Below are 23,034 nucleotides of genomic sequence, written 5' to 3' on the forward strand. Positions count from 1 at the left end.
CCCTCTTAAAAGGACGCTAACACCTTGGACCACTCAGTCTCCAGAAGAAGGGTCCCACCCAAAATGTGAACCTATCTTTTTCTCTTTTAGATGCTGACTGACTTGTAGTGCATTCCCAGCATTTTGTGTTAATATTTTAAATTGCCAGAATTGGTGGCTTTTTTGCCTACAATCTACTACATAAACTTATAGAATATTACAGTACAATATTACAGGAAATAAAAGGGAATTTTGCTGGAAAATGTAAAGAAGTATCCTTCTGATATGATTGGAAGGAACAGTATACTAAAAACTAAATGTTGGTTTTTACTGAGATATTTACCATATCAAAACATTGGTACAAGGCAGGATATTTCCTTGCATCAAGTAGACAAATCAAAAATTGTGTAACTGGTGTTTACGTTCTATGGTGCACTCGTAAGTGTGTATTATCAATGCAAACTAGCACAATGAGGAGCTTCTTGCTCCCTTTGGTTACCTCCAAATTCTTCACTATATGTGTTTTCTATAAATGAAATAGAGAGATTCATGGAAATAATATACTTAGGATTAAGTTTTAAAAGAAATAACATCTCTCGTAGTGCAGTTGAAGTTGATAAACTGAGTTTTAAGCTGTTGTGGTTTAGGATGCCACCCTGACCCCCTTGATGAAATTATTTCCTTGTAATCACACTCATTCATCCATTATCTATGTACTTGCTGTGTATAATGTATATATTAGATACTAAAGGCAGAAAAATGCTGTGTTTGTTGCGGTATTGAGCTTGATGTTTTGTAAGTGGGCAAGTATGGCGAGGCGATGCATTACTATTTATACAGTGAGATTAGTTATTGACTGTCTCACTGCCCAAAAAATACTAATTCCTGTTTACTTGCATCTGATGCACATATTTCAGTGTTATAATCTTTATTGATTTTAATCCACCAATTACAGCTACAAAAAAATCACAGTAACACATACAGATCAATAACCCATGGTACCATTCAGTGGATCAATACAAATCTGTGTAAAGTTTCTTGCAGTCCACTCAAAAGGCGACAAACTGTGTCCTCTATCCTTGTTTTTAAATAAGTAAATACAATTACTCATGCAGAGTTAAAATTGTATTGTGTTACACATGCAGTTTATTTTCTTATTGTCAAAGCTACGTTTTGAGATTGTAAAGACATTGAAACGTTTTTATCCGTGAGAAAAAAGGTATTGGGTAAGATAAATACCACAGCTGATTTATCTCTTTTGTAGCCAAAATGTGTGCAGAGTAACCCTTAATAATCCCTTCTTTATGGCTTACAGTCACAGAAGGAGCTAAATGAATAAAGTAAAAGTAATCAGAAGCATTTATTCCCTGTCAGTTCCAAAGCGATTTCGCTTTCAATTTCTACATCAGTGCCTTTAAAATGTTTGAATGATGATGGAATCATACTAATAAAAGAATAGCAGTAAGCAGTACAGGAGGCTGGAAGTGACTGGTCACAGTAGGTATAAAGTAATGTAATTATACGGCATACAGCCCACTCGACTGCACAAAAATAAAAGCATGGATTTCTGGAGAGACATTCAGCACCATTGTAAATTCTTCCAAATTGCTTGTTTTTTTTATTCTCGCAAATAATTCATCAGTTGCAACGTGGACAGTAACTGCTGTGGTGTTTTGAAACCTATACAGAGGGAGATGAAGAAAAGCAGTCAATTAAAAAAAAAAGTTAAAACAGAAGAGATTTTAAAGAATTATTTAAGGGTATTTAATCTTAATTTCCCCCCTTTTCTTGGTCTCCCCAGGCACACATCACCTGCAGCTGAGAGGTAGACAGGCAGGCAGATGACCTTCTCCCAGGCCACTGCCAGTACAGCTCTGAACTGCTGCTAAGAGCCACATGAGAACAGTACAGGAAAGAATTGTGCAACAATATTTTTCCCACTTTCATCCCTGTAAGGGCAGGGTGACAGGATTCAGTTTAGTGCCTCTCCATAGCCATACAACAGGAGCTGAGCAGAATATAGAATTAAGCCTGCGCGCCCCACCACTCTGGTGTTGGTGTTCCATTGTTTGATGCAGCTCAAACTAGGAGGAGAGGTTTCTGAAATAACACTCTGGTACAGTGTTACACCGCATCCTCTTAATGGCACAATCCCAGGGACGCCAGGCCTATGTAGTGAATATCCCACAAGATAGCACAAGATGTAATATTAAAAAAATGTTGGGAAGCAAGGTCCAGCAGCTTTGCAAATCAAAATATTGTTTTTGCTGAGCACCGATTGTTAGAATGGTGTGAGCAACATTATTTCTATTGGTACATTGTGGTCTCATTATAAGGATCTTAGTCGTAATGCTGACGGGATGAGATTTATGAGGGTCAGTCATATCATTGTTTCTCAAACACCATGACCCCGGTTTTATCTCCCCAGCTTGGCATAAACCAGGCGGGCGGACAAGGAGGGGAGGGTGCAGTTAAAACAAGGCCGCTCACCCGCTGTGTTCAGATCTTAACATGCTCTTTTGAGCAGGCGAGCGGGACACCCGCAGGAAGGCAGCGTGATCCTTTTTCAAATATGTAGATCAGGTCCGATGATGTTATCCGGACCCGATCTGAAATTTTAGTTGGAGGCCTGAGCGCGGAAGCAGTGACAGCTTCCCTGTCAGGCCAAACCTGTCAGGAGCCGGATCGTGGGCCAGAAGATTTAATTTTAGGTTTCCTTGTGGGCCACGAGGAGCAGGAGTGCTCCTTCGTGTTTCACAAGGATGACGCGGGCCACCCTTGCTTCTGGCACCCCCTCCCCCCATCATGGCCAGAAAGCTCCCACAGATTGCAGCCAGAGGCAGGTGTCGGGCGGAACTCTGGGAGCTTTTAATCAAATGAGGCCGTGTTCCCGGGTGTGCCGCCCATTTCGGGGCTCATGCCCACAGTACCCATGGTCCCTTAAAAATCGGGGCCCATGTCTTTATTAAAAGGTTCTCTGTTGTTGGAGATGTCCCGCTGTGCGATATTATTAAGGAATTTCATACAAACACATTAATGTGTTCATTACTGTATCACCAGTATGGTTTCAACCCCTAATGTTATCATTAAAAACCTTGCAGTGAGAAAGTAACATAGTTGGTATTAAAATATCTTCCGCTTCCTTTTCAATGTAGATTCCACCTTTGTTATAATGTTCTCAGTTGTCACAGTTATCACTTTCTCTTATACTAATTTTAAAAAAACGCCCTTTGTTATAATAGGCAGTACATCAGAAAAGGAGTGATACTTTGGCTAAGCATTTGGGTATTAATGGTGCTTAACGCCCAGAACAAGCAGTCTTTTGCAGTTATTATAGTGCTACTGATTGTCTCCTGACCAACACTCCAAACCCAGAGGGCAGGTAGCCTGCCTATGTTGTAATGGTTGGGCCACCCGCTGTGAAAATAGGAGTTAACATTTGTCTGCTATACTTTTGCATCGTGGAAAGCCTGAGAAGCATTTGTAAATAATGCCCTTTGCCTTGTTTTTTTGTTCATTTTAAAAATAATACAAAATATAGCATAACTGTGAGGCAGATTTCATCTGTTTGCTATTGCAGTGTAATGTTTGCATTTAATTTTTTTTCTCTAAATAGTACACAAAGGAAAACTTGCCCCTGTAAATGAAAATACCTGTTTTTATGCAGCAGTGCACTGTATACTGACACAGTCCTGTGATTTATGAAAAATGAAGCATTGCTACTAGGTTTTTGACCCTCATCAGTCACTGCAGGGTGACAGATCCTGTAGAGACAACAGGGACAGTTTTTGTGCTTTGACTAGAAGGTGCACAACAGTAAGCCATTAATGAGAAAATGTATTCCACGGATGAGGGAGAGTGGATAACTTGAGGGCCCCAGGCGTGAGTTGTGACTGATAAACATTAGTTTTATTTTTCAGTTTTCTTCCCTCCTCACCTGAAGGTGCCAATGTCTAATGTGGTATGTTTATGGATGTTGCCACCCACTGGTACCTCGGCCAGTTGCGCATTTTTCATGCATGAGGCTAGACAGTCAGCATTGTCAGGCTACTCGATTGTGGAGGGAACATCACAGCCAATCTTGGTGAGGTCAGCACAAACCAGGAATCACACCTGAGGCCTCCTGATCTCTATGGCTTAGGGGGAATTTTGCCAGCACTGGGGAGGCGGGACTGCCGGGAAAATGGCAGAATCTGGGGGCGGGTGCCCATCCCGCCTCCATGCCATCTTCCCAGGAGGCAGGTACCCAACCCGCGCTGGGAGCCACCTCCCCGAGGCTGGAAGGGGATTACAGCCACTTAACTGCCTGTTAACAGGCAGTTAAGAGGATTATCCCCATTTTACCCCTGCAAGTGCGGGCTTCCGGACGTCGGGAAACCCCGCCAGGGTCACCGAGGCGAGCAGTCGGTCTGCGGGGGTCGGAGGGGTCCAAAAGTGCGCTGTAGAGGTGAGTGATGGGTGCAAGTGTGGAGAAGCAAGTATGTGAGGTGAGTGTAAAGTGATAGAAAATGTTTACTTACCTTTGTTCCTTCCTGCAGGCTTCAACAGTTGGGGAACCGGAGACTCCCGCATCTCACCGGCAGAGATGACAGAATGGCTGCTGCATTCTCCGATGCAACAACCATCTGATTTCTGCTCCGGAAAGAGGTTTGATGAGTCTTGAATACAAGGACTCATCAAACAACAGAGAATGTCAGTGTTTGACAGCTTCACAGAGCTGTCAAATGATGACAATTCATCTATCAAAAATTTTTGACAGATGAAACGTTCTCCATCACCGGCTTTCCCTTAATTGGCCTGCTATGCCCACTGGGCGGGCTCAACAAGGTCAATCAAGGGAAAATAGCGTGGGTTGGCCAGAAGTCGATGGAGGCGGGACTAAAACCCAACAAGTGGGAGTCCCGCCTCCAAAAACTCCCCATTGACAAAATCCAGCCCTAGTGTTTCACTAGGCAGTGCCTTTATCCACTAGGCCAGCAACACAACTAATGCAAATATATTTAATGATTTGCTCTTCCACCTGTGTTCCAGATTGATTCTGTATTTTTTGCATTAAATGACCTGTAACTATAGGCAATTGTCCATGCATGTTTTGTTCTGGGGATGTGGGCGACACTGGCAAGGCCCTCCAGTTGCCCTAAGAAGGTTGCCTCCTCGTTTTCACGGCCTTTAATTTGTAACAGATTCTATTTTTAAACAACGTTTATTAAAAAAAACAAGAACTTTACAGCCTTCCGGACTCGACATTGAATTCCACAATTTCAGATCATAACCACTGCTCCCATTTTTTTGGACAGTAGTTGCTGGTGATGATCCTGCTTTTGTCATTTTCAGCTCCTCTCAACCCATCTTTTGTTTCTTTTCTTGTCCCATTAACACTTCCTTTTGCCTTGCACTATCATCCCTTTTGTCATTTAATCACTCTTGCCTTTCACCCTACCATAGACATTCCCTTCTGTTCTTTCCTCCCCTCCCACTAACCCCCCGCCCCCACACCTTTCCCTGCCTTGCTTAAAACCTTTTACATCTCTAACTTTTTCCAGTTCTGGACGAAAGGTCATTGACCTGAAACGTTAAACCTGTTTCTCTCGCCACAGATGCCACGGAACAGGTGGATAAGGTGGTAAAAAAGGCATATGGGATACTTGCCTTCATTAACCGAGGCATAGAATATAAGAGCAAGGAGGTTATGATGGAGCTGTATAAAACACTGGTTAGGCCACAGCTGGAATACTGTGTGCAGTTCTGGTCGCCACACTACAGGAAGGATGTGATCGCTTTGGAGAGGGTGCAGAGGAGATTCACCAGGATGTTACCAGGGCTGGAGCGCTTCAGCTATGAAGAGAGACTGGGCAGATTGGGTTTGTTTTCCTTGGAGCAGAGGAGGCTGAGGGGGGACATGATTGAGGTGTACAAAATTATGAGGGGCATGGATAGGATGGATACTGAGGAGCTTTTTCCCTTAGTAGAAGGGTCAATAACTAGGGGGCATAGATTCAAGGTAAAGGGCGGGAGGTTTAGAGGGGATTTGAGAAAGAACTTTTTCACCCAGAGGGTGGTTGGAGTCTGGAACTCACTGCCTGAAAGGGTTGTGGAGGCAGGAACCCTCAACATTTAAGAAGCATTTGGATGAGCACTTGAAATGCCATAGCATACAAGGCTACGGACCAAATGCTGGAATATGGGATTAGATTAGACAGGGCTTGATGGACGGCGCGGACACGATGGGCCGAAGGGCCTCTATCCGTGCTGTATAACTCTATGACTCTATGAGATGCTGCCTGACTTGTTGAGTATTTCCAGCATTTTCTGTTTTTATTAAAGAATTATATATATTTTTTCTTTCCTTTCTCCGCCCCCCACCGCCATCCTGATCCCAGCAAAACACTATTCCCTAGTTCGATGTACTGAGAACCTAATTCTAGAGCATTAATAGTCCCCTGCGGTATGCGTTGAAATAAAAACAAATCAGATCGTATGGTAGGTATGACAGGACTTTGGCTTAAGCCACATGTTTTTAATTGCAGAAGTCTGCAGCTGTCAGCGTGAGTAGGCAAATTTAACCCAGACCAATGCCAGTGGCGCTCAAGCAGCCACTTGTAGGTGCGTTAGGGGGTGACCCTGGGCGGATTCACCCTACATTTTATTTATTTTGTTAAACACCCAAGTAAATGTTTCGTCACATAGCTTAAAAACCAGACCACTGCAATCGGAACCCATGGCTTGAGACACAGTCCTGTCATACCAACCATGTGATCTGGTTAGTTTTTATTACATTGTGTGTTAGAACCAGATTCTCAGTACATTTAATTGGCCATGTTGCCTTGAAGATTCTGTACATCCTTGGCATTGTCAGATTACAACTGCCAACAAAAGCTGCTTTTGATGGATGTTCTCTAATTGTTAAGTTCCCACTGTATAGAAGCATTAAGTGCAGCCTGCAGACTATAGAGCAACAAAAAAAATAATAACTCGGCTTTTAATTTTTCCTTTAAAAATAAAACTCTGGTGGTTTAACTGAGAGATTTCATTTTATTAGCCCTGAGAGTCAAAGAATAACAAAAAAATCAATGTTGTTGAACAAAAGTTGTCCATTGAAAAGGCTGTGTCAATATGTTGTGGCTTTTTAGACTTGGCTTCTAACAGACTATAATAAAAGTCTGAGGAGTAAAATTAAAGTGATGCATGTTTCATGGACATGTTGCTGTCAATGTGCATTATACTTGAACCGCTTATTGATCCTGATTTATCTGTTGAAGCAGTTGACCCTACATTTAGCAAGGGTAGAACAGATTGATGTATTACTGTAAGCAAGACCTTGGATATAAACACTATTTAGCAAACGGTAGCTACCATCGGGGTATAGATGCCCTGGGGAGTTGCCCTCATCATCAATCTGTTCATATGGTATTCATGGTAAGAGGAGTTAAAAATGCAGTTTTTTAAATCATCCATGGGTTTGCTCATTTAGATTGTGTGTAGTGCTAGTAGATACATCACAAACCACTCTAGTTCAATTGTGTAGTGAGGTCTGCATGCTTGCTGAGTGAATAATGAAATTATCATTTATTGCTGCTAAGATGTCAGTTATATAATCATAATTAGCTCTATAATATCCTTTGATCATTACACAATTGAAATCATGATAAAGTACACAAACTCTGTAAGCCAAGTACTTAATGGTTTTGACAGTTTCTTTCACAAACATTTTTAGAGGGGGGTAATTCTTCCCTTTTATTCAGAGTAATTTTGCCACAAAAGGTGCAGGTTACATACATGTCCCCAAACTTCTGCAAATTTCACTGTATAGCTAGCCACAAGGGATTATACTCCCATATTCTACTGCCATGGTCGCGATCACACACAAGGCCATCTCCAACAATTTCCCTGTACCCCTCACCACCCACATCCTTCTACCTCCTTCCAACTAAATTTCCTTCTGCATCTGCCCCGGGAAGAAAACTCTCCCCCATATCACTTACAACTGCACTTTCAAGTTTCCGACTGCCTAGCCTTTGGCCCTCCCTTGTCACGATACTTCAGCAGCCCTCAATCTGCTGAAGCATTCTCTCCTCTCCTTTGATGTCCTTGTCCCTAGTAAAACCTTTGCTCCCTCAAGTCCAAAGGGTGCAGACTTGAATGTATCTGGCACACAATACAATACAATACAAATCGCTTTATTGGCATGATAAGGTACATCTTATGTTGCCAAAGCATCAAAATACATTTATGGTTGAACACATAAACGCGGTTCCATTCATACAGTGTATAAACAGGTATATCCCTGAGTTTATAAATATATTTTCGCCTTGTTTATATATACTCCTGTCTTAGTTTACTCCAACTAGTTTACCTATCCATCACCAGATCTGGCAGCTTCCAAACCCTTCCTCATTCATTGTTTTAGACTGTTTACAATCTTACCATTCAATTCAACCCTAAGCTGAGCTTCCAATCCTGTGTCCTTTCCATCACAAAGACTGCCTACTTCCACTTCCATAACATGACATAGAACTTACAGTGCAGAAACAGACCATTCGGCCCAACTGGTTTATGCTCCACCCTATTTCATCTAACCCAGTCTGCATATCCTTCTATTCCTTTCTCCCTCATGTATTATCTAGCTTCCCCTTAAAGGTGTCTATGCTATTTGCCTCAACCACTCCATGTGGTAGCAAGTTCCACATTTTAACCATTAAAGACGTTTCTCTATCAGATTATTGGATTTATTTATTTATTTACTTATTCATTCATTCATGGGATGTGACTCATTCATCACTCCTGTCCTCGCTGTTTTACATTGGCTCCTGATGCCCCAATGCCTCCAGTTTAAAATTCTCATCCTCGTGTTTAAATTCCTTCAGGGCTTCACTTCTCCCTATCTCTGTTAACTCCTCCAGCCCTACAACCATCCCCACCCCACTCCCATGAACAGCCGGTTCCTTCTTGTGCATTACCTCCTCCCTTTGCCTCGATCTTGGCAGCTGTGGCTTCAGCTGCCTAAGAACATAGGGGCAGGCCATTTAGCCCCTCGAGTCTGTTCCGCCATTCAGTTAGATCAAGACGGATCTGTACCTCAACTCCATTTACCCACCTCTTTCCCACCACTACCCACCCCCCCCCCCCTTACCTAACCAAACTCTATCGATCTCAGTCTTGTTGAAAGTTTCAATTGATCCAGCGCCCACAGCCTTTTGGGAGACAGAGTTCCAGATTCCTACTACCCTTAGTATGAAAAATGTCTCCTAATTTCACTCCTAAATGGCGTAGCTCTAATATTAAGATTATTCACTCATGTTTTGGATTCCCCCACCAGAGGAAATAGTTTATCTGTCTACCCTATTGAAACCCTCTATCATTTTAAAGACCTCAATTAGTGCACCCTTCAACCTTCTAAACTGAAGGGAATACGAGCCAAGTTTATGCAACTTGTCATCATAATTTAACCCTTTAAGCCCTGGTAAGATTTTGGTGAATCTGTGCAGTACCCCATCCAAGGCCAATATATCTTTCTTGAGGTTCAGTGTCTAAAACTGAACACAGTACTCCAGATGGGGTCCAGCCAAGGTTCTGTATAACTGAAGCATCACTTTCTCACTTTAGTATTATAACCCCCTGCCCCAACATTCCATTAGCCTTTTTGATTACATGTTGTATCTGAGCACTGGCTTTTAGTGATATATGTGCTTGGATACCTAAATGCTTTTGCTTCTCCACAACTCCTAGGGGGAGAAATTCAGTTGGTTGCGCCACCCGTTAGCGCCTTAAGAGGGCGATAAGTGGGGCGCGAGCCAGCTAGCGCCCGGGCGCGGCGAGACCTGCGCTTCTCGCGAAATTGAGCGGACATTTAGCGGCGGCGCTAAACCGCAACGCCCGCTCAGGTGCGCACGCAGATCCTGACGTCATTTCATGGTGCAACGCCCTTGGGGCGCCCCGAACCGGAAATTCTGTGGCGCCCCCCTCCTTTCCGCCTGTCGCTCCCAGCGACTGGAACGGTTCCCAGTCTCTGTGGGGCTGGGGGGGGGTGCTATTTAAAGGGGGCTCTTCCTGGCTTCTTTGTGGTAGTGATTTTTGGACCACTTCTTCTGAGAGAGAGAGAGATTTACAGAGAGACAAAGGGAGAGAGCTTTCTGCATTGAGTCAGCGCTCGCAGAGGTACTTTTGGCTTCTGACCAGAACCTTGTAGTTGGTTTGCTTTTTCACCGCATAACCTTGAGTGGCCACATACTATGGGGGCTGCAATGGGTGGGAACGTTGGGCTTCTCCATTACATTGAGAGGGCACAGAGATGCAGAGAGAGAGTGCCAATCATGGCCAGACGGAGGAGGGCCAACAGGCGTTGGCACACGAGACCTTACCGTCCCAGGGTTTTCCGCCAACAGTTCTCATACCTCAATATGTCTGAGGAGCAGTGTTTTCGGAGGCTGCGATTCAGCAAGGAGGTGGTCACTGAGCTCTGCCACCTGCTTCAGCCAGATCTGCAGCTTCAACTGAGGAGCAGGACGTCTCTGTCGGTGGCAGTGAAGGTCACAGTGGCTCTCAACTTCTATGCCACCGGCTCCTTTCAATCCGCTACTGGGGACATTGCCAATATCTCCCAGTTCGCGGTGCATTGCTGCATCCGTCAAGTCACGACTGCCCTCTTTAAAAGGAGACGTCAGTACATCTCCTTCCCCATGACCCTGGACAAGCAGCAAGAGCGCGCAATGGGATTTGCAAGAATAGCGGGCTTCCCCATGGTCCAGGGCGCCATTGACTGCATGTGGCTTTGCGGGCGCCACAAGAGAATGCCGAGGATTACCGCAACCGGAAGGGGTTCCATTCATTGAACGTCCAGTTGGTCTGTGACCACAGACAGCTGATCGTCGCTGTCAATGCCCGCTTTCCAGGCAGCAGCCACGACGCCTTCATCCTGCGCCAGACTTCTGTGGCAGACGTTTGAGGCCCCGGCTCACCCAGGAGGCTGGCTCCTCTGTGCACCTGGCTGATGACCCCGCTCCGTTCGCCCAGCACCCCTGCTGAAGAACGATACAATGAGAGCCATCAAGCGACCAGGAACATCATTGAGCACACAATTGGCGTGCTCAAACAACGGTTCCGCTGTCTGGACCATTCCGGAGGAGCCCTTCAGTACTCACCTGAGCGAGTCTCCCATTTCGTTGTTGTGTGCTGCATGCTGCATAATCTGGCAATCCTCAGGACTCGGCCACTGCCACCAGACATTGGAGCACCAGCAGAGGAGGAGGAGCAGCACCAAGACGGGAGGGAGGCACAAAGTGCAAGGGCCGTCCGTCAGCGGCTTATAGCAAGTCGGTTCTAGGCCCCCTGAGGGAATGGCTTCTGCCATTCAAAGAACATGAATGGAACCGTGCCGCAACCCCTAAGCCAGTCAAGGCAACAAATAGTTCAAAGAGCAAACATGCACATTCTGAATAAAGACACTTCTTTATTTAACAAACTGTGTGCCCTTCCCGCATGACAAAGTAATAGAGAGAAACCCAAAAAAAAGCAGTCAGTCACATAACTAGCTCTCACAACCTGGAGACAATGAACAAAACAGTAACCAAAAAATGACCACAATCCTCGGCCTTCAATAAAACATTTAACAGCATTTTGCCAGACCTCCTACTTTTTGCCCTTCGAGGGTGATCTGTTTCGCTTGCGAGATTCGCCCCTTCCCACCCTGCAGCTCCTCCGCAATGGGACCCCAGTGGCTGCAGCAAGGCTGGGGGAAGGCTGCTGAGTGTCAGAAACTGAGACTACAGATGCCCTTGAGGGACGGCCTGGACCAGCTCTGGGCCTGGAGGGCCTGGCTGCTGACTGCTCCAACTCTGCATGGGCGGCAGCAGTCTGTCCTACAGGTGGTGGCAGCTGCAGTGGAGAAGTGACAGTGTTGGCAGCAGGAATGCTGTCATCCTGAGAGAGGACAGCAACTCCCTGTTCGGACGACACACTGGCACTCCCACGAGGCAGCACTGCAGCATGCAGATCAATCTGCTGAAGCACAGACTGCTGGCCTGCGGCGCGGCGAGGGCCCCGGCAATTCGTGCCCGATCCAGCGAGGGTGGCAGCAGTCAGTGCTCGTGTGGCCTCAATCTGCGTCTGCATGAGACCAGCCACTGACTGCATTGCAGCACTAAGCACTTGCGTGGCAGCCGCCTGTGCTGTGCCGAAGTCCTGGAGACTCCTTGCCTGTGCTGTGCCGAAGTCCTGTAGACTCCTTGCCTGTGCTGCGCCGACGTCCTGGACACTCCTTGCCTGTGCTGCGCCGAAGTCCTGGACACTCCTTGCCAGTGACTCAATAGATTCGGGCATCCTTGCCACTGCAGCCATGAGCTCAGTGTGCCTGTGCTCCGCCTGGGCACTCATTTCAGCGAGGAGCCGCACCTCTTCTGCGCTCACTGTAGCAGGACTCGAGGCCAGACTCTCCCTCCGGTGAGAAGGCCGCCGAGCTTCCCTACCCCCGCCCCCCCCCTGCGTGTTACTGCAGCCCGCTGGGCCCCGGAGCTTCACCCTCCTCAGACCATTCCCCCCTGCTCCCCTCCAGGGAAGACGTGTCCCCATTATGGCCATGGGCTGCCTCGGCTGAGGGTGGCACTGATGGTCTGGCTTCCTCCTCCTCGTTGCCTTCAGAGTCACTCACAGTGGCAGCTTGAGGGCCCGCCTCCTCACCTGGCGAATCAGCATCTGAAAGCAGGGAGGTACAAGAGTGGCTTTAGCGTGAGGACAGGGTGGCAGCGAGGGAGGCATGAGTGCTGCAATGTACTGTATTGGTTCGATAGTGGCAAAGGATGCTGGTGTGAGGCACAAGTGGAAGGAGAGGGGTCAAAAAGGTGATGACCTTACCATTGCTGTCCAGAACGGGGTCGGCCTCTCCAGTGGCGACGGGGCCAATCATCCAGCCTGCCATAATCCGCTGGACTCGCTGCTCCAGATCGGTGAGGGCTTGAAGGTGAGGCCAGCCTCCTCCGGTCCGTTGCTGCTGCCTCCTGTTATGCGCCAGCTTGCCCTGCAAGAGAAAGGACGGGCTCTGAGTACAGTGTGAAGCCCTGATCTTGGCTGCACTGCCTCCCATGGTCGATTAGCCCTTACAGTGTGTAAAGTGCTGAATGTGCGTGTGAGTTTCCTGAAAGGGCCACAGGTGTTGGATGAGGGCTGGGCATTGGGGCTTTCAGGACCCTTTGGCCATAAAGTGAGGTCGACATGCAGGGATGAAGAGGATTCTGAAAAGGGTACTCACCCTGACGACCCGAGTGAGGTCGTTGAACTTCTTCCTGCATTGCACAGGGGTCCTAGGCACCATGCTGCTGGAGGTCACTCTGTGAGCCACCTCCCTCCAAGCTTTGCGATAGTCATTGGGCAGCGGCCTCCTGCCACTGTCCGGAAACAGGATAGATCGCCTGCGCTCCACCGCGCCAACCAGAACCTGCAAGGCCCCCTCGCTGAACCGCTGTGCTCGCTCCCTGGCCCTCTCCATGGTCCTAGGCGTAAGAATGTGGCAGCAGGTCTGTCCAGGCCGCGAATCAGGGCTCCGATGCGCAGGGTGTGGCTGCAATCCAAGATTGAACCGCCCCTTTAAGAGCTGACCGGCACCAACATGTCTGCATGCAACCGCTAACTGGCCGCACCTGCGCTGCGCCCGCTCTCGGTGGTAGCGCCTCGCTTCTCCAGCTTAGCGCCTTAAGACAGTCGTGCAGCGCCTCTTTTAGCGCTCCAAGCACCTCCTGGGGCGAAGCAGGCCAATTTACCAGTAGGTGGCGATAATTTGCGCCGCGCGCCCGGCCGATACTTACGCCCCAAACGGGGCGATACTGAATTTCTCCCCCCTAGTCTCTTACTATTAAGAAAACATTCTGATTTGTCTTTCTCTGATGCAAAATGGATGACCTCACACTTCCCCACATTGAATTGCATCTACCATAGTTTTGCCCACTCACTTAGTCTGTCTGTGTCCCTTTGTAACCTTCTGCTCCCATCTACACAACTTACTGTGCCTCCTAACTGTCATCTGCAATCTTGGATACACAACTCTCTATTCCTTCATCCAAGTCATTATGGTGAAAAGCTGAGGCCTCAGTGCAGATCCTGGAAACGGCACTTATCACATCCTGTCAATGAGAGAACATTCCCTTTACCCATTATTCTGTCTCCTACCTTATCAACCCATGTCACAAGGTTACCTCCAATTCTGTGTTCTTTCAATTTTGCTAATAATTTTTTGTGCAGAACCTTATCAAATGCCATCTGGAAATTCATAGAGAACATGCATAGTCACTCCCCTAACCTCAATGCTAGTGTCCATTTTTATCTGATTATGCCTCTCTGAAGTGCCGTGGGATATGTTTCCGTGTTAAAGGCACTATATGAATGCAAGTTTTTGCTGTTGCTTGGCACCCCATCTCAATGGCGCATCAAAGATCAGAACTTGACATATAGGGGAAATCAGAGATACAAACTTCTATCCACCTGTTCCACGTTCTAGGACTTTTGTTCTCCAACGTGCTCCACCACCTCAGTTGGATTTGGTACAGTGATCAAACTTTATCTATCTGGTGAGACAATGCGTTCTAGTAGTGGTTACATTCAGACCTCAGCAGAAGTACTTGAACGTATTATTTGACAACTTGAAACCAGCTCCCAGGGGGTGGAACGTCAATCTAAATATTATAATGAGGCTGGAAGCCTCTTTTTAACCTCCATTTTGAATTTAACCGAATGTGGACGGGTTTCTCTCAATTTGTGAAACCCGGCACTTAAAGCGAGGCGGGGACTGCTGCGTCCAGGAGGTAAGTGGCTTTATACCTACCTCCTGGATCCAGGGTCCCGGTCTAACCCACCCCCTACCCCCCCCCACCCCCCATTCCTTCCCCTGGACCGAACCCTCCCTCCCCTCTCCGCAGCTGCAGGCCTACCCGCCCGCAGCCAGCCAGCCTCTCAATCTGGCTGGCTGCGGGTGCGAAACCGAGGCCCAATGCAGATCTGGCCCTGCCGTTAAAGTCGGCAGGAATCCCAGGTTTCCCGCCCGCCCTCCTCGGAGGCCCACCGTCCCCAACCCACCTTCTTCCAGAAAATTCCAGCCATTGAAACAATGAATGTAGCAATAGAATATTAACCAAGAGAGGATTAATGTGGTTTATTAACTTCTTTAATTTTTCTTTCCAGCATGAACGTACAGGGTGATTATGACCCAATTGATGCAGGTGGATTTATTAGGATCTGCTCTTTGAGGTGAGTGTCATTTATATATATTTTTTTAGAAGAGAAACTTTTACTCCAGGTGTTTTATGCTTAGTTCAAAAGTTGATTTTGTTTTCTCTTATCATGGGGAACATAATTTATAAAAACCATTCTGAGCATGAGCTAAAATGTTGAACAAATTAATAGCCAAAACACGGGTATGGTAAAAATGCAGTTCTTGTCTGTCTTCATGATCTTATTATAGATGTGCCTGCACCATGCACTAGCCACACGGGTGGGTATACAACCACGCTGTAACCTGGCATGACAAGGGAGCAACAGCAGCCCCTGGGTATCTCGCCCTCTCTTTTTTTGTTTCCCTTCATGCAAAGTGCCTAATCCCACTCTTCTATTTCATCTTGGAGCCAAGATCAGGAACTCCACCATGTGAGGAATCTTGTGCACAAACACGTTTCCTCTCAATCTCATATTTCAAATTACAATTTAAAAATTTTTTGGGTGCCACTAAATGATCAGATTTGAAATTTAAATGCTCTAGTTGAAAAGTTTATGGTCTGAAAACCCGCCCTGCATGACTGTTGCGAAAACCCTCTCCGTGGTGGTCTGTTTAAAGTTCAATATATCTAAACACTAAGTATGACGAGCTACCATCATGGCACATCAGTCATACCTTGCTGTACACAGCACACTCACAACTTAGAAACTACAGAGATGGATTCAGGCAGGCCTCTTGAAAGAACTTGCAGAAGAGTTTTGAGGGGAAGATGATGGATTTCTGTTAAATTCCATGTAAAGCAAATTCTCTTGTTGATGTCTCCCTGTTTTATTACAAATATCTAACTATCCTATTGTATTTTCAAACAGGCTGAAAGAATACCATCGCCTCCAGAGTGCCGCAACTCCAAAATCTAAATGAATGAGGTCGGGCTTTGACTATCCTGTTGACTCATTTTAATTTACAGAATATGGAATTCTGTGATGAAAGGAAAGTGCAGATTCCCTCTGTATGTTACTGGTTTCATTTTAAATAAAATGAATAATCTTGAACACACACACACACACACATCTCAGTGGACTTGTTTTTCTGCTATTTCCTCTAAATGACAATGAAGGACAAGGACTCTTAAATGCATTTTAAGACCATTGGGCATTGATTTTTTTGAATATACAGATACACTATCCCTTATCCAAAAGCCTTGGGACCAGCTGAGTTTTGGTTTTCGGAATTTTTCGGATTTCAGAAGGTATTATTATAAGACTGGGAAATTTGTATTTAATATAAATTTTTTAAGTTCAGGCTACCTCTTGCGACTGTTCCGTGTCTCATTCCCCTTCCTGCTTCTCTGTGCTGCCGCTCACAGTCTGTTTACAGCTCCCCCTGCTCCGTGTCTCATTCCTTGACTTAGCGGGGGGTCTGGGGCTCGACTGCCGCCGCCAGTTGTGGGAAAGCCGGATATCGGCTGACTCCTACTAAGCTGGCCCGCAAATCAGGTCGGAGGTCAGGTCGGGTCGGGGGGGGGGGGGTAGAAAAGAATATCGGACGGGCCGCGGGTCGGGTCGGGTGGGGAGAAAAGAATATCGGATGGGCCGCGGGTCGGGCCGGGTGGGGAGAAAAGAATATCGGACGGGCCGCGGGTCGGGTCGGGTGGGGAGAAAAGAATATCGGACGGGCCGCGGGTCGGGTCGGGTGGGGGGGGGGAGAAAAGAATATCGGACGGGCCGCGGGTCGGGTTGGGTGGGGGGGGAGAAAAGAATATCGGACGGGCCGCGGGTCGGGTCGGGTCAGGGGGGGGGAGAAAAGAATATCGGACGGGCCACGGGTCGGGTCGGGGAGAAAAGAATATCGGACGGGCCGCTGCAGCTATTGGACGGGCCGCTGTATTGTTGGGTTCACTCTCCCGGTACCTCCTTCACACTGCCCGGTTCGGCCTGCAATCTCCTACCCAGGAGGGAACTCTGTGACCCTCTGCCCTGCTCAGCGTAAGTCGTGCGCCACTCGGGTCATGTTGTGCGCACGACTTACGCTGAACGAAAAAACTTTCGGTTTTTAGAGGTTTTCGGTTATGGAAAACCCTAGATAAAGGATTAAGACCCACAGCACACGTTACTATTATGGTTGAAAACAATTAAAAGATAAGACTAGATAAATCAAGAAGTGATTAGGTGATACCAAGCTTGGGTTTTGAAAGGCTGAATATTATGAGGGGAAGGAATGGTAAGGAGTTCTACTATTTTGAGGTCCTGCAAAAGAATCCGTTGGAGTAGAAGATGCGATGAATTTTGAGCATGAATGCCGTAAAAGTTAAAAATACCTGTTTCAGGAACATAGGTCATTCAGCCCCTCGCGCCTGTTCTGATCTGTACCTCCACTCCCTGTACTCGGCTTTGTTCCAAATCCCTTGAAACCCTTTCCCAATAAAAATCTATCAATTTCAGTCCTAAAAATGTTAATTGACCCGGTTTCCACAACCATTTGGGGGAGCGAGTTCCAGATTTGCTTTGTGTGAAAAGTGCTTCCTGATTTCAGTTGTAAATAGCCTAGCTCCAATTTTAAGATTATGCTCTCTTGTTCTGGATTCCCCCACCAGAAGAAATAGTTGCTCTACATCTACCCTATCAAATCACTTAGTCATTTTAAATATCTTCATTACATCATCCTTCAACCTGCTATACTCCAGGAAATGCAAACTAGTTTATACAACCTGACCGCATAATTTAACCCTTTAAGCCTGGTATCATTCTGGTGAATCTCTTCCATGGTCAGTATATCTTTCCTGAGGTTCACTGCCTGAAACTGAATGCAATAGTCCCGATGGGGTCTAACCAAGGCTTGGTACAACTGAAGCATCACTTTCTCACTTGAATTCCAACCCCCTTTATATAAAGGCCAACATTCCATTAGCCTTTTTACACTTGTGCACTAGCTTTTAGTGATTTGTCTACATGGGCGCCTAAATTCCTTGGGCTCCTCCACAGCTCCTAGTCTCTCACCATTAAAAAAATATTCCAATTTGACTTTCTCTGATTCAAAATGGAAGACCTCACACTTCCCCCGCATTGAATTTCATCTGCCACTGTTTTGCCCACTCTGTTAATCTGTCTATGCCCCTTTGTAACTTCCTGCTCCCGTCCACACAACTTACTGTGCCTCCTAACTTAGTGTCATCTGCAAACTTGCATATACAACTCTATTCCTTCATCCAAGTCAATATATATGGTGAAAAGCTGAGGCCCCAGTACAGGTCCCTGGGGAACATCACTTGTTACATCCCACAGTCGGAGAACAAAAACTTTATTCCTATTCTCTCTCCTACCTCCCAACTAATTACCGACCCATGTCACAAGATGACCTCCAATTTCATGTGCACTCATTTTGGCGAATAATGCCTAGAACATAAGAAATAGGAGCAGGAGTAGGCCATACGGCCCCTTGAGCCTGCTCTGCCATTCAATAAGATCATGGCTGATCATTGACCTCAGCTCCACTTTACCGCCTGATCTCCATATCCCTTGATTCCCCTGGAGTCCAAAAACCTATCTATCTCAGCCTTGAATATATTCAAAGACTCGGGGCTGGATTTTGTCAATGGGAAGCTTTTGGAGGCGGGACTGCTGCTTGCCGGCTTTCAATCCCGCCTCCATCAGCTTCTGGCCAACCAGCGGGACCTTCCCCTGATTGACCTTGTTAAGCCCGCCCAGCGGGCTTAGCAGGCCAATTAGGGGGAAGTCACTGACAGAGCACGTCAATGTCTGACGTGCCGTGCCATCTGTCAAGATTTCTTGAAAGAAGAAATGTCAGCATTTGACAGCTCTGTGACGCTGTCAAACACTGACATTCTGTGTAGTTTGATGAGTCCTTGTGTTCAGGACTCAACAAACCTTTCCACTTTGCAGAAATCACCCAGCTGTTGGTTCAGAGGATCCAACAGCCAGTCTGTGAAATCTACAATGAAGATGTCGGGACTCCGGATCCACAGCGGCTGCAGGCAGAAACAAAGGTAAGTGAACATTTTATAGCACTTTATACTCATCTTACATACTTACCACTCCACACTTGCACCCATCACTCACCTCTACATCTCACTTTCAGACCCCTCTGACCCCCGCAGACCTCCTACTCACCTCCTCCACCCCGGCGGGGTTCCCCGAGGTCGGGAAGCCTGCACTTGGAAAGGTAAAATGGGACTAATCCTATTTTCTGCCTGTTAACTACCTGTTAACAGGCAGTTAATAGGATTTAACCCCTTTCCTGCCTCGAGGAGACGGGACCCGGGGCAGGACAGCTTCCCGCCTCCTGGCAAAAGGGCACGGAGCGGGATGGGGGCGGGTTTGCCACCCGCCCCCACATTCTGCAACTTTACTGGCAGTCCCGCCTCCTTGGGGCTGACAAAATCCAGCCCTCCGCATCCACAGCCCTCTGGGGCAGAGAATTCCGAAGATTCACAACCCTCTGAATGAAGAAATTCCTCCACATCTCGGTCTTAAATGGCCTACCCCTTATCCTGAGACTATGCCCCCTATTTCTAGACACTCCAGCCAGGGGTAACAACCTCTCAGCATCTACCCTGTCAATCCCCTTCAGAATCTTGTATGTTTCAATGAGATCCCCTCTCATTCTTCTAAACTCCAGAGAGTATTGGCCCATTCGACACAATCTCTCATCATAGGACAGCCCTCTCGTCCCAGGAATCAATCTAGTGAACCTTTGTTGCACCGCCTCCAAGGCAAGTACATCCTTCCTTAGATAAGGAGACCAAAATTGTGCACAGTACTCCAGGTATGGTCTCACCAAGGCTCTGTACAATTGTAGCAAGACTTCCTTACTCTTACACTCCAACCCCCTTGCAATAAAGGCCAACATGCCATTTGCCTTCCTTATTGCTTGCTGTACCTGTATGCTAGCTTTCTGTGTTTCTTGCATGAGGACACCCAAACCTCTCTGAACATTTAAAAGTTTCTCACCATTTAAAAAATATTCTGTTTTTCTATTCTTCCTACCAAAGTGAATAACCTCACATTTCCTTACATTATACTCCATGTGCCACCTTACTGCCCACTCACTTAGTCTATTTATATCCCTTTGCAGACTTTTTGTGTTCTCACAGCTTACTGTCCCACCTAGCTTTGTATCGTCAGCAACATTGGATATATTACACTTGCTTTTGTGACTGGAAGCCTGTGTCCAGTGGTGTACCGCTGGGATCGGTGCTGGGTCCTTTGCTGTTTGTAGTGTACATTAATGATTTAGACATGAATGTAGGAGGTATGATCAGTAAGTTCGCAGATAACATGAAAATTGGCAGAGTGGTAAATAGCGAGGAGGGAAGCCTCAGGCTACAGGACGATATAGACGGGTTGGTCAGCTGGGCAGAACAGTGGCAAATGGAATTTAACCCTGAAAAGTGTGAGGTGATGCATTTTGGGAGGACTAACAAGGCAAGGGAATACATAATAAATGGTAGGACCCTAGGAAGGACAAAGGATCAGAGGGACCTTGGTGTGCATGTACATAGATCCCTGAAGGCAGCAGGACAGGTAGATAAGGTGGTTAAAAAGGCATATGGGATACTTGCCTTCATTAGCCGAGGCATAGAATATAAGAGCAGGGAGGTTATGATGGAGCTGTACAAAACGCTAGTTAGGCCACAGCTGGAATACTGTGTGCAGTTCTGGTTGCCACACTATAGGAGGGATGTGATTGCATTGGAGAGGGTGCAGAGGAGATTCACCAGGATGTTACCTGGGCTGGAGCGCTTCAGCTATGAAGAGAGACTGGACAGGCTGGGGTTGTTTTCCTTAGAGCAGTGAAGGCTGAGGGGGGACCTCATTGAGGTGTACAAAATTATGAGGGGCATAGATAGGATAGATAGAAAGGAACTTTTTCCCTTAGTAGTGGGGTCAATAACCAGGGGGCATAGTTTGACGGTAAGGGGCAGGAGGTTTAGAGGGAATTTGAGGAAAAACTTTTTCACCCAGAGGGTGGTTGGAATCTGGAACTCACTGCCTGAAAGGGTGGTAGAGGCAGGAACCCTCACAACATTCAAGAAGCATTTAAATGAGCACTTGAAATGCCATAGCATACAAGGCTACAGACCAAATGCTGGAAAATGGGATTAGAATAGAGCGGGCTTGATGGCTGGCGCAGACACGATGGTGCTGTATAACTCTATGACTTGATCCCTTCATCTAGGTCATTAATATAGATTGTAAATAGCTCAGGCCCCAGCACTGATCCTTGCGGCACCCCACTAGTTACAGCCTGCCAACCTGAAAAAGACCCGTTTATCCCTACTCTCTGTTTTCTGTCCGTTAACCAATCCTCTATCCATGCTACTATATTACTCCAACCCCATGAGCCCTTATCTTGTGCAATAACCTTTTATGTGGCACCTTCTCGAATACCTTTTGGAAATACAAATATACACCATCCACTGGTACCCCTTTATCTACCCTGCTCATTACATCCTCAAAAAAACTCTAATAAATTTGTCAAACACGATTCCCCTTTCATCAAACCATGTTGACTCTGCCTAATCATGTTATGATTTTCTAAGTGCCCTGATACCACTTCCTTAACGATGGATTCCAGCATTTTCCCGACAACTGATGTCAGGCTAACTGGCTTGTAGTTCCCTGTTTTTTCTCTCCCTCCTTTTTTGAATAGCGGTGTTACATTTGCTACCTTCCAATCTGCTGGTACCATTCTAGAATCTAGGGAATTTTGGAAGATCAAAACCAATGCATCTCTGCAGCCGCCTCTTTTCGAACCCTAGGATGTAGGCCATTAGGTCTTTTAGTCGGCTTTTAGACCCATTAGTTTCTCTCGTACTTTTTCTCTACTTAAATTAATTACGTTAAGTTCCTCACCCTCAGTAGACCCTTGGTTCCCCACCATTTTTGGTATGCTTTTTGTGTCTTCTACTGTGAAGACAGATACAAAGGGCTGGATTTTGTCAATGGGGACGTGATGGAGGCGGGACTCCCACTTTTTGGGTTGTAGTCCCGCCTCCATCGACTTGTGGCCAACCCATGCTATTTTCCCTTGATTGACCTTGTTAAGCCTGCCCAACGGGCTCAGCAGGCCAATTAAGCGACACCTGGTTACTGGTGACGTCAGCGATTGACATTTCATCTGTCAAGAGCTTTTGACAGATGAAAAATCAGTGTTTGACAGCCCTGTGAAGCTGTCAAACACGGACAATCTGTCTTCTAACTTGAGTCCTTCTACTCAGACTCAGTTAGAGAGCTCTCCAGACCAGAAAGCAGAGGCTGCAGCTTTTGACAGTTCAGCAGCCATTCTGCTTTCTGTGCCGGTGAGCTGAGGGACTCCCGAGAACTGAAGGAAGGAAGCCTGCAGGAGAAAGTAAAGGTAAGTAAAACTTCTTAAAACACTTTACACTTACCTCACACACTTACCTCTGCACACATGCACCCTTCACTCACCTGCACAACGGACATCTCGACCCCTCCAACCCCTTCAAACCGACGGCCCGCCTCACTAACTTGCCGTGGTTCGGAGCTGTTGGGAAGCCCATACTTCAGGGCTAAAAATAGGGATCAGGCAAAAAACTGCCTGTTAGCTACCTGTTAACAGGCAGTTAATTGGCACTAATCCCCTTCCTGCCTCGGGGAGGCGGCTCCCAGCACAGGTCGGATACCCGCCTCCTGGGACATTGGCACGGAGGCGGGATGGGTTCCTGCCCCCCGATTCTGCAATTTTCCCACCAATCCCACCTCCAAACCCGCCTCCACGGGGCTTGGAAATTCGAGCCCAAAATATTTGTTTAACGTTTCTGCCATTTCCTTATCGCCCAAAATAATTTCTCCTGTCTCAGCCTCTAAGGGACCAACGTTTAC

General features: G+C 46.7%; 1 protein-coding gene across 1 annotated transcript in view; it reads left to right on the top strand.

Moving 5' to 3' along the window:
* ass1 (argininosuccinate synthase 1) overlaps window positions 1-16,234 on the top strand; it is a 145,502-nt gene extending 129,268 nt beyond the window's left edge. The window contains exons 13-14 of the mRNA XM_085965449.1: window positions 15,142-15,207; window positions 16,042-16,234. Coding sequence (XP_085821575.1) covers window positions 15,142-15,207; window positions 16,042-16,093 — 118 coding nt within the window. The 3' untranslated portion in view covers window positions 16,094-16,234. The remainder of the gene's footprint in view (window positions 1-15,141; window positions 15,208-16,041) is intronic.
* The last annotated feature ends 6,800 nt before the right edge of the window (window positions 16,235-23,034 follow it).

Source organism: Somniosus microcephalus, chromosome 23, assembly GCF_052327205.1.
Source record: "Somniosus microcephalus isolate GS21.2 chromosome 23, FLI_Smic_1.0, whole genome shotgun sequence".
Lineage (NCBI taxonomy): Eukaryota > Metazoa > Chordata > Chondrichthyes > Squaliformes > Somniosidae > Somniosus > Somniosus microcephalus.